Genomic DNA, 14,727 nt, shown 5'->3' on the forward strand with positions numbered 1-14,727 from the left:
GACTAAATATTATTAGATGCCTATCCTACCAAAAACTGATCTACAGATTCAATGCAATCCCAATAAAAATCAACACGGCATTTTTAAATGAACTAGAAAAACTAAGTCTGAACTTTTTTGGAAAGGAAAGAGGTCCCAGATGGCCAAGGACATATTGAAAAAGAAAAATGAAATTGGCGGAATCACATTACTTGACTTCAAAACATACTACAAATCTACTGTAGTGAAAATGGCATAATATTGGCACAAGGATAGACACATTGACCAATGGAACCTAACTGAGATTTCTGGTATAGATCCTCATATATACAGTCATATGATATTCGACAAGGCCACCAAACCCACTCAAATGGAAGAGAATGGCCTCTTCAACAAATGGTGTCTGGAATTGGATATCCATATGCAAAAGAATGTAAGAGGATTATACAAAAATCAACTCAAGATGGATCAAAGACCTAATTATAGAGCCAAGACCATAAAGATATGGAAAACAATGTAGGGAAGCACCTAGAGGACCTTGTAATAGGAAACGGCTTCATGAACTTTACACCCAAAGCACGGGCAGCAAAAGAACAAACAGATAAGTGGGACTTCCTCAAAATTAAAGCCTTTTGCACCTCAAAGGAATTTGTCAAGAAACTGAAAAGACAGCCTACCCAATGGCAGAAATACTTGGCAAACATATATCTGATACGAAACAAATATCCTGCATATATAAAGAACTCCTATATCTCAAAAATAAAAAGACAAACAACCCATTTAAAAAATGGGCAAGAGATTTGAACAGATGCTTCCCCAAGAAGAAATATAAATTCTAAAAAGCACATGAAAAAAATGCTCAAAATCACTAGCTATTAGGCAAATGCAAATCAAAACTACAGTGAGATACCATCTTACTCCCATGAGACTGGCAGCTATCAAAAAAACAGAAGAAGTGTTGGAGAGGATGTGGAAGAATGGGAACACTCATCCACTGCTGTGGGAATGCAGAAGGATCCAGCCATTCTGGAGGACAGTTTGGCACTTTCTCAAAAATCTAGCTATAGATTTGCCATATGACCCAGCAATTCCACTGCTGGCTATATATATACCCAGAACTGAAAACAAGGACACAAACTGATATATGCACACCAATGTTCATAGCAGCTTCATTCACTATTGCTAAAAGTTGGAATCAACCCAAATGCCCATCAACAGATGAATGGGTAAATAAAATGTGGTATATACATACAATGGAATACTACTCAGTTATAAGAAGGTATACAATACAAACACACAGGATAACTTGGATGAATCTTGAGGACCTTATGTTGCGTGAAGCAAGCCAGGCATTGAAGGACAAATACTACATGACTTCTCTGATATGAAATAAGTAAACCAAGCTGTCTCAGGGAGCTAGAAACTGGATGATAGACTTAAAGGAAGTTGAGGGGACAGGAAGGTTGTGAGCTGATGCCTACATGGGTGAAATCTGATCAGCTGAAGGTAAGTATTTGTACAGGGAAGGGATAAGATGGGGGCATAGGGATATCTTTGGGTGAGGCTCTGCAGGCTTGAGGGAAGCTAAGGTTGGGAGAATGGGTGAGATGGCCCAAAGAATTGGGGGAAGGGCTGGGGGAATTGTTGAACCTCTAAGAAAGGGGGAAAAGGTAAAAGCAACAGAATATGTTTTAAAGTATATTATCTTGCTTGATTAGTGTTATTAAGTGATTTGCATCACATAAGGATTTTATTAGGGGGCATTAGTATAATAAAGTCATATTCCCATCACAGATTTTAATACACGAGCTACACACTACAATCATAGAGACCAAAGCACCAATTATGGGATGTTTCAGGTCAATAGCCACTACTGGTGTAATGAAGGCAAAACCCCAAGGGCAGTTAATGGTATATCCTGCAATGATAAGAAAGATACATATGAGTGATGGCACAGGCCCCATCTGATTGTACTTAAAAATAATAGAGATTCAACCCAAATGTGAAAGCCTGGAAGGGGTTATCAGGTACCTAAACATAATTCATCTCAAATTCTAGATATCCAGTGTTATCTGCCTCATAATTCCCTAAGTAAGAAAATAAAAGTCTTTGTTCATAAAAGTTTGGTGTTTTTTAATATATGAAAGTTTTCAGAATGGCCTCTTAACCTAATGTAAATGTCCTTATTGATGTAATGTTTTGTCAGGAACAATGCCATCTTCTCATTTAACTTTGAGGAGGTTTAGGGAAAATTTGTTTATGCGGTCCTTTTTATTTTGGTTTTACTTTTTATTATGAACTTTCTAAATATATATAAAGTTGGAGACATTAGTATAATAAAGTCATATTCCCATCACAGGTTTTTAGCATTTGTTAATATTTTGTCATATTTGCTTCACGTTTGGATATGTATGTATATATACGCACATATATTTTTGCTCAAAGATTTTAAGTTAAATAAAGACATTATGACATTTCATTTCTAAATTCTTTAGCTTCCATCTCCAAAAATTAGTTTCTGTAGAATCATTATTACACCTAACAAATTAATTTATTGATTTGTTTGTTTAGGGTGAAACAAATATTTTGGAGAAGTCATAAAAATGAAATAAAATGTGGAATATTTAGTGCATACAATATTGGATAAATATCACAAACTTGATAGCAACATTTTTAAATGATAAATTCCTTATAAAGATTAGTCTTAGAATATTCTTTTGTCTAAACCCAGTTAATTTTCAAATACATTGTATTATATAATAATTTAAGGTAATTGAATAAACATTGAGAAACTACAGACAATAAAAATATCATTGTATCTTCCTACCCAGAGATTTATAATCGACAATACTTATTTTGTACATATTCCTCAAGAACATAAATCAATCATATATATGAATATAAAGACATCTCCTCCCAGAAATCTTGCTGTAAAAGGAAGCAGAGAATGCAGTTGTAGTTGGAGGGTTGGGGGGTCAAAGGAAGTTGAGAGGTTACTGGAGCAGTATGTCCACTCATAGGAATGATCCGGCAAAGAGGGAACAACCCAGGATGCAGGAAACACTCAACCTAACTTTCATAGTTAGCGAAGGGATTGAGGGCACGAGTGGAGACACCACCTATGGACCTTGCTCAGATGACAGAGAGCACGGGGAATGGGCCCAGGTGGGGAGAGCATGCTGGCTTCTTTGGCAGTGAGGGGGCGAGAGCTTTGAATGAGGTTTCTTCTATTTTCTCAATGTACTGTGAGGCCAGTTCACCTTTTGAGAGTAGAGGTTGTGGTTGAGGGTGGGGAGTCCAGTGGGGATGCCGAGGCTTTGAAGAGAGAGGAAGGGTATTAAAAAGGTAATTTTGGAGAGTGGGGACACCAAGACAGAAGGATTGCAGAGCAGTGACTGACATGGCCAGCAGAGCTTTAGGGTTCATTTGACATTGTTTGCAGTTATGAATGTAAAGTGAGTCTTGTCAGGAGGCTTGTGAATTTTTCCCGGGCTATGTCCAGTTATTTGGGTACAGGTGAGGATATAGGAGATATTAAATGCCAAATCGTTAAAAATATGTATATATATTTCCTTCAGAGACACTAGATGGATCCTAAACAAAGAATGGCAAGTATGAGTTGTAAAGCCTTTAATGATGTTTGCCTTTTTTACAACATGCCTGATTTCATACCTATAGTTAGTTAGCCACGATTTCAATACTTGCAAATGCATCTTCCTCAGAGCTCAGTCATGATGCATGAATCTAAATTAATAAAATTAAGGAATAGTAGGGGCTTATCTAATTCTTTGTTTTCCTTCATTATCAGCAAGATGCATAAGAGAGTTTGAAGGACTATTATAGATTGATATATAAACCATGAGTCTACTTTTATAGAGGTATAAAATCAAGATAACTAAGAAAACATTTAAACCTAGATTACACATTTTATGAAAACCAAAATCTTAACTGAGCATCCTGCTCTTTTAAAAATGTATATTACACAACAAAGAGGATTCCTCATTACTGCTTTGGAAATGATGAAGGCATGATGTAACTATACAGCTGGGATTTTCCCAAGATGAATTTTTTCTTTTAAAGATTTATTTACTTCTTTCTCCTCATTCCCTCTTTTTTTACATTCTCTGTGTCTGTTTGCTGTGTGCTCGTCTTCTTTTTAGGAGGCAACAAGGATCAAACCCGGGATCTCCCATGTGGGAGGGAGGTGCTTAATTGCTTGAGCCCCCTCTACTCACTGCTTTGCTGTGTCTCTCATTATGTTTTCCTCCTTGTGTCTCTTGTTGTATCAATTGTTGCGTCAGCTTGCCATGCCAGCCCATCACATTGGCTTATTGTCTTGCTCATCTATTTAGGAGGCACTAGGAACCAAACTCAGGACCTCCCATGTGAAAGGCGGGAGCTCAATTTTTTGAGCCACATCAGCTTCCCAAGAGGAATTTTTAATGATAGTCTTTTGTTACATTTTTACCTAATATTGGAGAGTACCTGTAATATTCGTGATTAAGTCTAGGTTATTTCTTTGATTAAGAACTGAATATAGTGGAGATGTATATGATATCCAAGATTTAAGATAAATTTTCACCAGTATTAGTTCTATTAACTACCTGAAAAATGCCATAGGCTTAATATGAAATAATGAATACATTAGTAAGCATAAGCCTCTGAGAAGATGGATCTTATTTTTCTCCTCCTTCTGTAAAAATTTTATTTATTTCTGGGGAGAAAATGGTATTGTGATCTGTCATTTAACTACTACTCCCTATGTGGAAAAGAGGCAAAAATGTCACACAGAAGGAAAACTCTGGAGTTAAACCCCACAGTCTAGAACATACTGAGTGAGATACTCTCACCATGGTTTCTCTATGCAGAGAAAGGTGAAACCAACAGCAGAAAGGTTAAAATATTTTCGTTGTAGTATACCTACTTCAAATTCTTTGGGAGAACAACATATTTTATCAATCAATAGGGCCTACGTTATACATAAGCCCATATCTTATTAAGTAAGATATGTATAAAAGGACTCCACTCCTCCCCAAAGCCCTCACAGGTGCACCAGGATGCTGAACCTAGTCTGTTGAGTTATGTGCACTTAAAACAGCAGCTACAACCTGTGCTCCATATTTCTTTGTTCTAAAAGTAATTTCAACATATGACAAGATGGTGTTGAAAAGCTTAAAAACTTTAAAAATCCTCTAAGTAAATTGGCAAGGAAGAGAGTGAAATTCAGATTCAGTTAAGGTAGATTGTTTCCTCAAGTATAGATGTACTACACTGTTTAGCATAAATGTAAAATTGCAATATTTAGTTTTCAGTATAATACTTTTAGCTTAGAAAATCCTTCTCACTGCACATATCAACACTGGGGTAAAACAGTTTCCTCTTTAACACTTGAAAACATAACATGCTCTAATGCCTGTGGACTGCTGACAACCCTCTTTGCATACTTCACAGATAGTGTGATGTCATCTTGTAGCAAAACTGAGAAAGAAGTAGTGAGGAATGAAAACAATTTCTTAGAAATTTTATCATAAGTTTAGGTTTAGTCAGCTTTACTTTAGTAGGGTGACATAAGAATATTAGTAAATTATTTTCCAAGAGTCCAAATATCTCTGAATATTGGGCAAAAATATTTCATCACATTGGGAATGAAATAAAGCATTCTGTTTATTATTTAATGAAGTAATTGGAAGTTCTAGAATTATTAAGTAATATAATGAAAGACCCCTTTATACAAGGAGCTGTAAAAAACACTTGCCTAGTAATTTTTTACTTAGCAATTTCATTTCTAGGAATTTATACTAAAAATGTGATAAAAAGAAATGCACACATGTACTTGACAATATTGGAGGGAGGCACATCTCACACAAGCACATGAAACACCCATTCATCATGCTTATGAACCACAAAAGGATCTAAAAAGTAATTTGGGGAAGCGGATGTGGCTCAAGTGATAAGGCCTACGCCTACCATATGGGAGGAACTGGGTTAGATCCCTGGGGCCTTCTGGTAAAAAAGAAGAAAGCCTGCCTGTACCATGAGCTAGTGCCTGCATGACAAGCTGAGTGTCGGCGCAGTGAGCTGAGTTCCCACGTGGGTGCCCACGTGGCAAGCCAAGTGCTTGTGCAGTGAGCCAAGAGCCCGCATGGTGAGTCAAATGCCCACATGAGTGCCCATGTGGCGAGCCAGTGCCCATGTGGCGAGCCAGTGCCCATGTGGTGAGCCAAGTGCACACACAGCAATTGAAGTGCCCACACGGTGAGCCATTGCCCATGCAAGTGATTCATGCAGCAAGATGATGACACAACAAAAAGAAAGACAAAGGGGATAGTCAAGGTGAAGCACAGCAGAGACTAGGAACTGAGGAGGCACAATTGACAGGGAACATCTCTCCACATCAGAGGTCCTCAGGATCAAATCCCGGTGAATCCTAGAGAAGAAAGATGAGAAGACAAAAAGAGAAATAGATACAGAAGATCATAGTGCGAATGGACACAAACAGCAAAAACAGCGGGCAGGGACAGGGGGAAAAAAAAGACAATAAAGCTGTAATCCAATCATTAAAAAAAAAAAACCCCGATTAATTTGACATTCCAAGTGCCTAAATAGATTTAACCAGTATGGACCTTGTTGTAGGATGATCAAGCAAGTTGGGTCAGTTTCACTGAGGAGTCTTAGATTTCTCCTCTATGGGAAATCAGCTTCCTCAGAGAAGCATCTCCCTATTTTCTGCTAGAAAAAGAAGGCCTGGCTGCCAGCATTTAAAGAACTGATTGGCAGGGTAGGGAGGGTCTCAGCAACTGGTAGGCATATGTTTGCTTCTGTATGGTATTCCTCCTTCTATTCTGCCAGGTGTTTCATCACTGTAAAAATCATTTACTCTTTGTTTTATCCATCAGAGTTGAAGGGGCAATTACTGGGCTATTTGGACCTTGATTTTTTTTTTTAAGATATATTTTATTTATTTCTCCCCACCCCCTTTTTGTTTTTCATTTGTGGTGTCTGTCTTCCTTATTTCTTTAGGAAGCACCAGGTATCAAACCTAGGGCTTCTGATGTGGCAGGAAGATGCCTAATTGCTTCAGCCACTCTCTGTTCCCTGCTTTATTTGGTCTCTCATTATGTTTTTTTCCCCACATCTCTTCTTGTGTCATCTTGTTGCATCAGCTCACCACACCTGCCCATCACATCAGCTGGCTGTCTTCTTTTGGAGGCACTGGGAACCCCTGCTCCCTGATTACTGCATCTCTCATTATGTTTTTTCGTCTTGTGTCTCTTGTTGTGTCAGTTTGCCATGCCTGCCCATTGCATCAGCTTGTTGTCTTCTTTGGGAGGCACTGGGATCTGAACCAGTGAACTCCCATTTGGTATGTGGGATTTCCCCGAGCCACATCCACTTCCCACCCTGATATTTCTTAAACAGAGTTTCAACCGATCCTTTTTTATGCTAGATCCTCCTTCCTTCGCCCAGAGACACATATAACCACAGATTCTTGAGACTTGACATGGGTTTAGGGTTCTGAAGTCTAAGTGAGGGTTTTTATTAGCTCTGCTTATTCTTCAGCTCTCAGGCCTGTCCCTTACTGGGTTTTTTTGCATTCTAGATTTCAAATTTTTGTTGCTGTCTTCTCTCCCATTCTCCCTATTCTTATGGGTTTTTACTTTTATAAAATCCCTTGGGGAACAGATGTAACTCAAGTGGTTGAGTGCCTGTTTCCCACATATGAGGTCCTGGGTTTACCTCCTAAAAACAAAAACAAACAACAAACAAATGAAAAAATCAACTCAGGGGAGCCAGTGTGGCTCAGTGGTTGAGCATCGGTTTCCCACATATGAGGTCCCGGGTTCAATCATCAGCCCTGGTACCTCAATTAAAAGTAAAAATTCCTGTACTTGTGTTTGGAGGAGGCAAATTATGTGTGTTCAATTCATTATTTTTTCTCAAAATTCCCAATTATTTTATGTATTTATTTAATCTATTTAATTTTATTAAATACTACTTTATTTTAAAGATACTTAGAGTAACATTTTAAGTAAAGAATAAAAAACTTCTGAGAGACAGGAGGAAAGAAGAAATAGGAACGGTGGAGAAATAATTATAAAGAGCAAATTTGTTTTCCTGGCAACACATCCTGAAACAATTATTTTAAAAAATGAAATCCAAGAGAGGGTTCAGGGAACAAAAAATTCCTACTGTGTGTGCAGTCGGTGGCATGACAGAATGATTTTATAGATATCACTGATTTCAACTACCTCTATATGAAATATAACCTCATACTATATGAAATATAACCTCAAGCCTTGACTTCTCTATTTTTCATTCATGTATTTATTCGGTAAACATTGGTTATCCGCAAATGCTCATTAGGGACTGAGGACACTAAATTTAAAAAGATTTGGTTATTGCCCTCACTGAGTTTACAAATAATTAAAATATGTGATAAATGTTACAGCATCCCCTATCTCCCATACCTCCATCTCCTTCCCCAGTACTATGGGACCCTAGAGGAGAATTTGACTAAGCACCTGGAAATCAAGAACTGCCAGACAAGTAGGAGGAAAACCAAGAAAAGTGGTCCAAAAGGAGGTGTTGAACAGCAGCGTCAAATCCTGCCAAGAGGTCAAGTGAAGCAGATCCTCTGGATTTGCTGAGACAGAAGTCAGCAAATTTGGTCAGATGAAAGTCAGCAGGTGACAGAAAGAAAAATTAAAAGGGAAAATTTTTAGCTTGTTTTAACTGTTCTGGGTAAAAGTCAAAGAAAATGGAAAAGTTGAAGTTACTGGGCCAAGTGGGGATGGCTGATAAGACAAAATCTTTGAGAGAGCAAAAAAGAATGACCTCATGAACACGGAGGGATTGGTGTGAAACTGGGAAAAGATTCCCTTTTCGACAAAAGATAAGAAAGGAAGGGAGGGTTGACGACGAGCAAGCCAAAGGTTGCTTTTAGGTCTGGTGTCACGGGACCTGTTTTTCTCTATGAGGTAGGATCACCTGACCTGCAAAATCATATGATAAGAATGAAGGGTTTGGTCTCACGGCTTTTTCAGGGTTTGAGATTGAAATTAAAAAAAAAAAAAAAAAGCTACTGAAAAGAAAAGAGAGGACCCTAAGACTTCAATTAAATTAACTTTGCACAACACTAACCTACACAACAGTTGGTGCTATAACAGCGAAATGAAAGGGGAGAACTGTGTCAAGTTATGGGCCTTGGACTCTTAGCTAAGTAGGAGAGAAAGGAAAGAATAGGGTTTATAAAAAGAAATTAGATGGGTCAAGGTGGGAGGATGCCTGGATGAGGACAAGTAAGTTGTGGCTGGGGTTTGTAGTTAGCGAGATTTCATGAATTTGACTTCAGAATTGGAACATTTTACCGATGACAAGAGATCGTCTCCAAAAAGCAAGTTCTCCTTAATTTCTAAGCCGTGTAAAGGCGGTGCGCTTTCACTGAAGACATCCAGGATCCAGAGGACCAGGGCGAAGCCACCCGCCCCGCGTCAAAGCAGTGTCCAGGCGCGTGCGCAGACCAAAGGCGTGAGCGTGCCCACCGCGCCTGCGCACGGCAGCGCCGTCACCCCTCGGGTTCCGTTCGCCCCCACCTCCCCACCACGCCGGGCTGAATGGACTTTGGAGACTACACCATCCGCTAGGAGTTGGCGGTTGTTCCGCGCTGAAAGCTGTGATTTGCCTTCTCACGGCCAGAAACCCTTTGTTTGGGCCCGCGCGGGTGAAGAGGAGCCTCTGAGGGGAGCGGCGATCTCGCCGGCCCCGGTCTCTTTCCCTGGTGGCAGCGGCTTCTTCCAAGGGACAATATGTTCAAGAGAATGGCCGAATTTGGGCCTGACTCCGGCGGGAGAGTGAAGGTCAGTACCTGGCCCGCGTCTCCCTTGCGGGGGTGGCTCTCCACGGCTCCTTCCTGCGCTGCACTGGGAGGGCCGGTTGTTTCCCTTTCGCGCCTTCCCTCTTCGGACTTGAAGCGTGTTTAAACGCGGAAGGCGAGTCGAAGCCACTGAGCGAAAAACCGGTGTTTCATTGGGTCCTAAATTCACCGCGTTACAACCCACCTCTATTCCCCGCCCAAAAAGAAGGATTATCAGTGATGATTTGGGGAGAGCGGGACATTGTTGCAGGGGAAATGAGCCACTTGAGGGCTGGAGAGTCCTGGCTTGGTGCTTACCAGCTGCCCGCCCAGGAAAACGGGGGATGCCCCACCAGGTAGGATTGAGTGTGAGGATAATAATAACGGAAGCTAATTTTCGAAAGCGCTTACTCTGTGCCAGACACACGAATTCTCTCTTTTAATTTCCGCAACAACCTTACTCGCAGTATTTACAAGTGTGGTAACCGAGGGGGTAGAAAAATGAAGAAACTTGCCCAAATTTATGGTGTTCTCAAAGCTGCAAAGCTATGGCCAGGATATTAATCAAGGTATGTTGAGAACCTAACCCTGTGCCTGGCACCTAGGGAACGTTCTGTAAATGTTTAGCTTCTCTTGTCTCTGCTAAAAGTTATAGAGCTTAACATAATGCTTGCCACCACGACATTTATTTTTCTTCCACTTTTCCGCATCCTCTGGCAAATAACTAGTTTTTAAGGCAGGAATTACTGGTTCCTGATGTAAAGCTCTTTTTATCCTTTTTGATTTTTATTTATTACAGAAAGGAAATTACTTTTTAAAACGAAATTAGCCGCTGTTGTACCACTTAGCAGCTATAGTTCCTTAGTCCTTATCCATGTGATAATTATATTTACATAATTTAAATTATACTGTGTATTCAGCAGTCGTACACAGTGTTTTAAATCACATGTAAAGTGGAAATTCTTTGAAAATTTCAAACGCTAAAGTTTCATGGAAGGGGAAAGAGATGCCAGCTATAAGTTGTCAGTAAAAAAAGTTATCAGTTCTTGCCTAAGCTTTTGGGCAACGTTCAGACCAACAGGAAATTTACAGAACAAACGCTAAAACATTAGATTTGGGGGAAGAAGTTACAGAACTTTTTCTACTTACATTCATGTTAGGTTCAAATAGTTTGTAAGTTTAAATTCAAAGTGACTTGCGTTCAAGCCTGCCCTCAACGAATGTTATTTTCACACAAAATAGATGTGAATTAGTCACAGAAAACTTTAAAACAAGGAATTTATATCTCCCTTTGCTGTTTATGTGCTCTTTCAGGCATCTTTTTCCAGATGAGTAAATTTCATTTCATCCAGGTAAATCTGTAGGCAGGTTTGCCCTCTTTTCATCATTGACAACCTCTGCATATTCTTAGCAACACCATAGCAATTGTGCAATCTGTTATGCACTCACCACATCATCATTCCCTGTAACTCATTCAGTCAGGCCTTGAACCTGAGGCCCACCTATGGTTGTCACAATAGCAGCCAATAGATAGCAGGAACTATAATTAAGTTCTTGAATTTAATTGTTAAACAGCCACAAGGAAATGTTTTTCCATTTCTTCATTTCTTATTAATTATTGTTGATTACTTTGGCACAGCACTTTTCACATATGCTATGATTTGTTTTGTGCAGACCCAGATTCATGTGCAACATACAGTATTTTCTCCTCACTTGAAATTTTTTCTGTCTCCATTTCTATCATAATATGTCGAAACTCACTGCCTTTACATTTGTGATGAAAAACATGCATGTACATTTCAGAAATGAGCACGAATGTAGCAAATACGCTACAGGTTAGTGCTTACTTTCCATCATGCAAGTGCCACTTTATCATTTTGCCATATACAAGTCCAACTGCAATATTTATTTTGACATTTGGAAAGTCCCTTCCTAAGCATTAATATTTTTGAAATGTTGGTTTGATTTGCTATTTATAGTTATGTGTTTTCTAATGCTGATTAAAGTAAACATGTGTATTAAAAATGAAAAATATTTGCCATTAGTGTACCTAAATTCCTTTCATGACCTGCCTTTGATATTTGTACCATGCTTTGGGAGACACTTCATAGGCTGATTAGTAAGGTGATGATTGACTGAAATGTCCACAGACTATTGACATAACTGTCAGGTGATGGCAGTCAATGTTGGCAGTTTTTTTATTTTGGAGCCTAGCTTTGAAGTTCATAGGTAAAATACCTTTTGTGTTTCTTTTACAAAATCCTCAAAGTGTTTTACATGTTGATTTTTAACCTGGTTTTTAGTTTGTTGCATGAATACACAAGAATAAGTGTCTGAAATTGATTTGTTGATATAACCAAACTGTTGTTAGACAGCTATGGTAATCCATTCCTTAAAACAAGCTTTCAGAGCTCTTATTCTTTTGATTGAGGTAATAGTACAATGTTTATAGTTTTTGTTTTTTAAATTATTTTTCTCTTAGGGGGTTACTATCGTGAAACCAATAGTTTATGGTAACGTTGCTCGATATTTTGGAAAGAAAAGAGAAGAAGATGGGCATACCCATCAGTGGACAGTATATGTGAAAATGAGGTAGGCACTTATTTTTCTATAACTTTTTTCAAAACTACACTTTTTTCCGCGTGAAGAGAAAGAAGTAATATTCTTTCATAGTAACATTCTGATTATAAAATTGGTCTGTTGTAGAAATTTTGCAAAAAAAAAAAAAAAAAGGTAAAAGAATTTTTAAAAATCTGCTTTTCACTAAACAATTTTTTCCTTCCAGGCTGTGCATATAAATCTGTATGTGTATTGAAAGCATACTATAAATAGACTCTTGTGTCTTAGTTATCCCACTTTCTGTTATATGTGAACATGTCATTTAAAAACTATTTAAATAAGATTCTTTAAAAAATAAAAATAAAGGTAAATTCAACTACATAAAAATAAAAACTTATAAATAAGTCAAATACAAATGATAAACTAGGAGAAAATATTTGCATTCCCAGCAGTTTCTCTTAAAAGAATTTATCCTGTATGTATCCTTGCACTAAAAAACATGTACAATGATATTTATTGCCACCTTGTGGATAAAAGCAAAAGATTGGAAACAACCTAATAATCCATCAATAGAGGAGTGGTTAATAATTATAGGACACTGTTTTATAATGTATCAGTATGCAGGTACTAAAAGTGAGGATACATATGAAAGAGCTCCAAAATATATTTCTACGCTTAAAAAGCAGAATAGTGTATCATTTGCTTAAGTTTATATAAATATGTTGGGAAAAGAGTAGTCCCACCATGGACGTAAATATTTCTGGAATGATGTCTAAATGTAGAAGAAAGTGATATCATTTTTACCTTATATACCCTGTACACCCTCACTCTTTTTATTATCATGGGGGGAAAACCTTAAATATTTGAGGTGTATGCTATCTGCCTCAAAAGTGTCTTTTGTATTCTCTGGTGATCTTATTAAATTATCACTAAAAAGGTGCTAGCTGCTATTCCCAAAGCACCTGATTAAATTCTATGCTAACTTAATTTATGACTTTTAGAAGGTGTACTTGCACTGTGTTACCTTAATTTTATATTAGAAAACATTTCTTGAAAATTGATTTCTAGTAATTATATGAAGATGACAACTCTCACTTCAGGAAAATCTTCTATAACCAGTTCTTAGTTTATAGGGATTCCCATGACTGGGCATTATAAACCTATGGTATCGATTTATGGCATTCATTATTGGCAGATCACACACAAATGAGATAATACAAGTTTATATAACATATCAGGTTATATATGTTTTATTTTTCAGCTTCTGAACATAATCAATATGGCACTTTGAGGATTCATGGAAGGTGGCCCAGATTAATTTTATAGTTGTACATCATATTTAAGCCTTAAAAATTCTTTAAAATGGTTGATAAAAAGAAAAGGTGGTACCCTAGCAGTAATTGTAGTCTGCTGTTAAAAGATGTAACTTGAAGTAGAGATACTGAAATTTAATTTTGTGGTGTCAGAGTCCAGCATCAGCAGTCTGTCCATTAGAGTTTGGAAACTTTTCACACCAAAACTTTTAGGTTTTTTCCCTTCCACATTATAAAGCAACAATTTGGAGTGGAAGCAAAAGAAGATAAAGAGTAAAGCAGCTGGTGATCTAACTTGCTGTTTTTAAAGAAGCAGTTAGTGATCATTTGACCTCAAATTCTAAGCTTCCTACAAAGAAATCTTTAAAAGGGGGGAAAAATGAAAGAAAGACAGACAAATAGTTAAGATCTGTTACTCAAGAAGCTCATTATGCATTTAGCTGGTATCTCTCTGTACCTGAATTCTAAACTCAGGTATCCAATTTAAAATAAGATAACCAACTTCAGATTCCACTTATTTATCTATTAGACATCACAAAATTAACTAATGTTTCTAAATCCAGATTCCTGATAGCCTCTTTCCCAAACCTGATCTACCCATAGTCTTCTCCGTCTCATAAATGGTAACACATTTTTCTAATTGCTTAGGTTTTATCCTTGACTCTTTTTTACTTGCACTCCATGTCTCATCTATCAGCAAATCTTCTTGGCTCTACCGGTATAAAATAATGAGAATATGATTCTTCATCACTCTCACTGCTACCACTCTAGTCCCAGCCACCATCATCTCTCAGCTGGACTATTGCAATAATTTCCTAATCTTTGCTGCCACTTATTATCCCTACATTTAATTCTCTACACTGCAGCCAGAATGTAGTCGATTGAATTATGTAGACTAATTCAGACATGTTCTTAATCTTAGTCTGCCTTCCTGTGGGTAGAAACCCATTGTAAATATGACCTCTTGAAGATGTTATTTTTAGTTAAAGTATGGCCCACCTGAATGAGGGTAAGTTTTAATCC

General features: G+C 37.8%; 1 protein-coding gene and 1 non-coding gene across 3 annotated transcripts in view; one reads left to right on the top strand and one right to left on the bottom strand.

Annotated features, from left to right (window-relative positions):
* Nucleotides 1-5,784: 5,784 nt before the first annotated feature.
* LOC111762012 (small nucleolar RNA U13) lies at nt 5,785-5,891 on the bottom strand. Its single transcript, XR_002795230.1, has one exon. It is a non-coding gene; the product is annotated as a small nucleolar RNA U13 (small nucleolar RNA).
* A 3,621-nt stretch (nt 5,892-9,512) lies between these two features.
* Nucleotides 9,513-14,727, top strand: part of YEATS4 (YEATS domain containing 4) — a 31,784-nt gene continuing 26,569 nt past the window's right edge. Inside the window, exon 1 of one of the 2 annotated variants that reach the window (XM_071218939.1) lies at nt 9,513-9,836. In XM_071218939.1, coding sequence (XP_071075040.1) covers nt 9,786-9,836 — 51 coding nt within the window. In that variant the 5' untranslated portion in view covers nt 9,513-9,785. The remainder of the gene's footprint in view (nt 9,837-14,727) is intronic. The other variant, XM_071218938.1, reaches the window with a different exon arrangement.

Source organism: Dasypus novemcinctus, chromosome 12 (assembly GCF_030445035.2).
Source record: "Dasypus novemcinctus isolate mDasNov1 chromosome 12, mDasNov1.1.hap2, whole genome shotgun sequence".
In the NCBI taxonomy this organism is placed as follows: domain Eukaryota; kingdom Metazoa; phylum Chordata; class Mammalia; order Cingulata; family Dasypodidae; genus Dasypus; species Dasypus novemcinctus.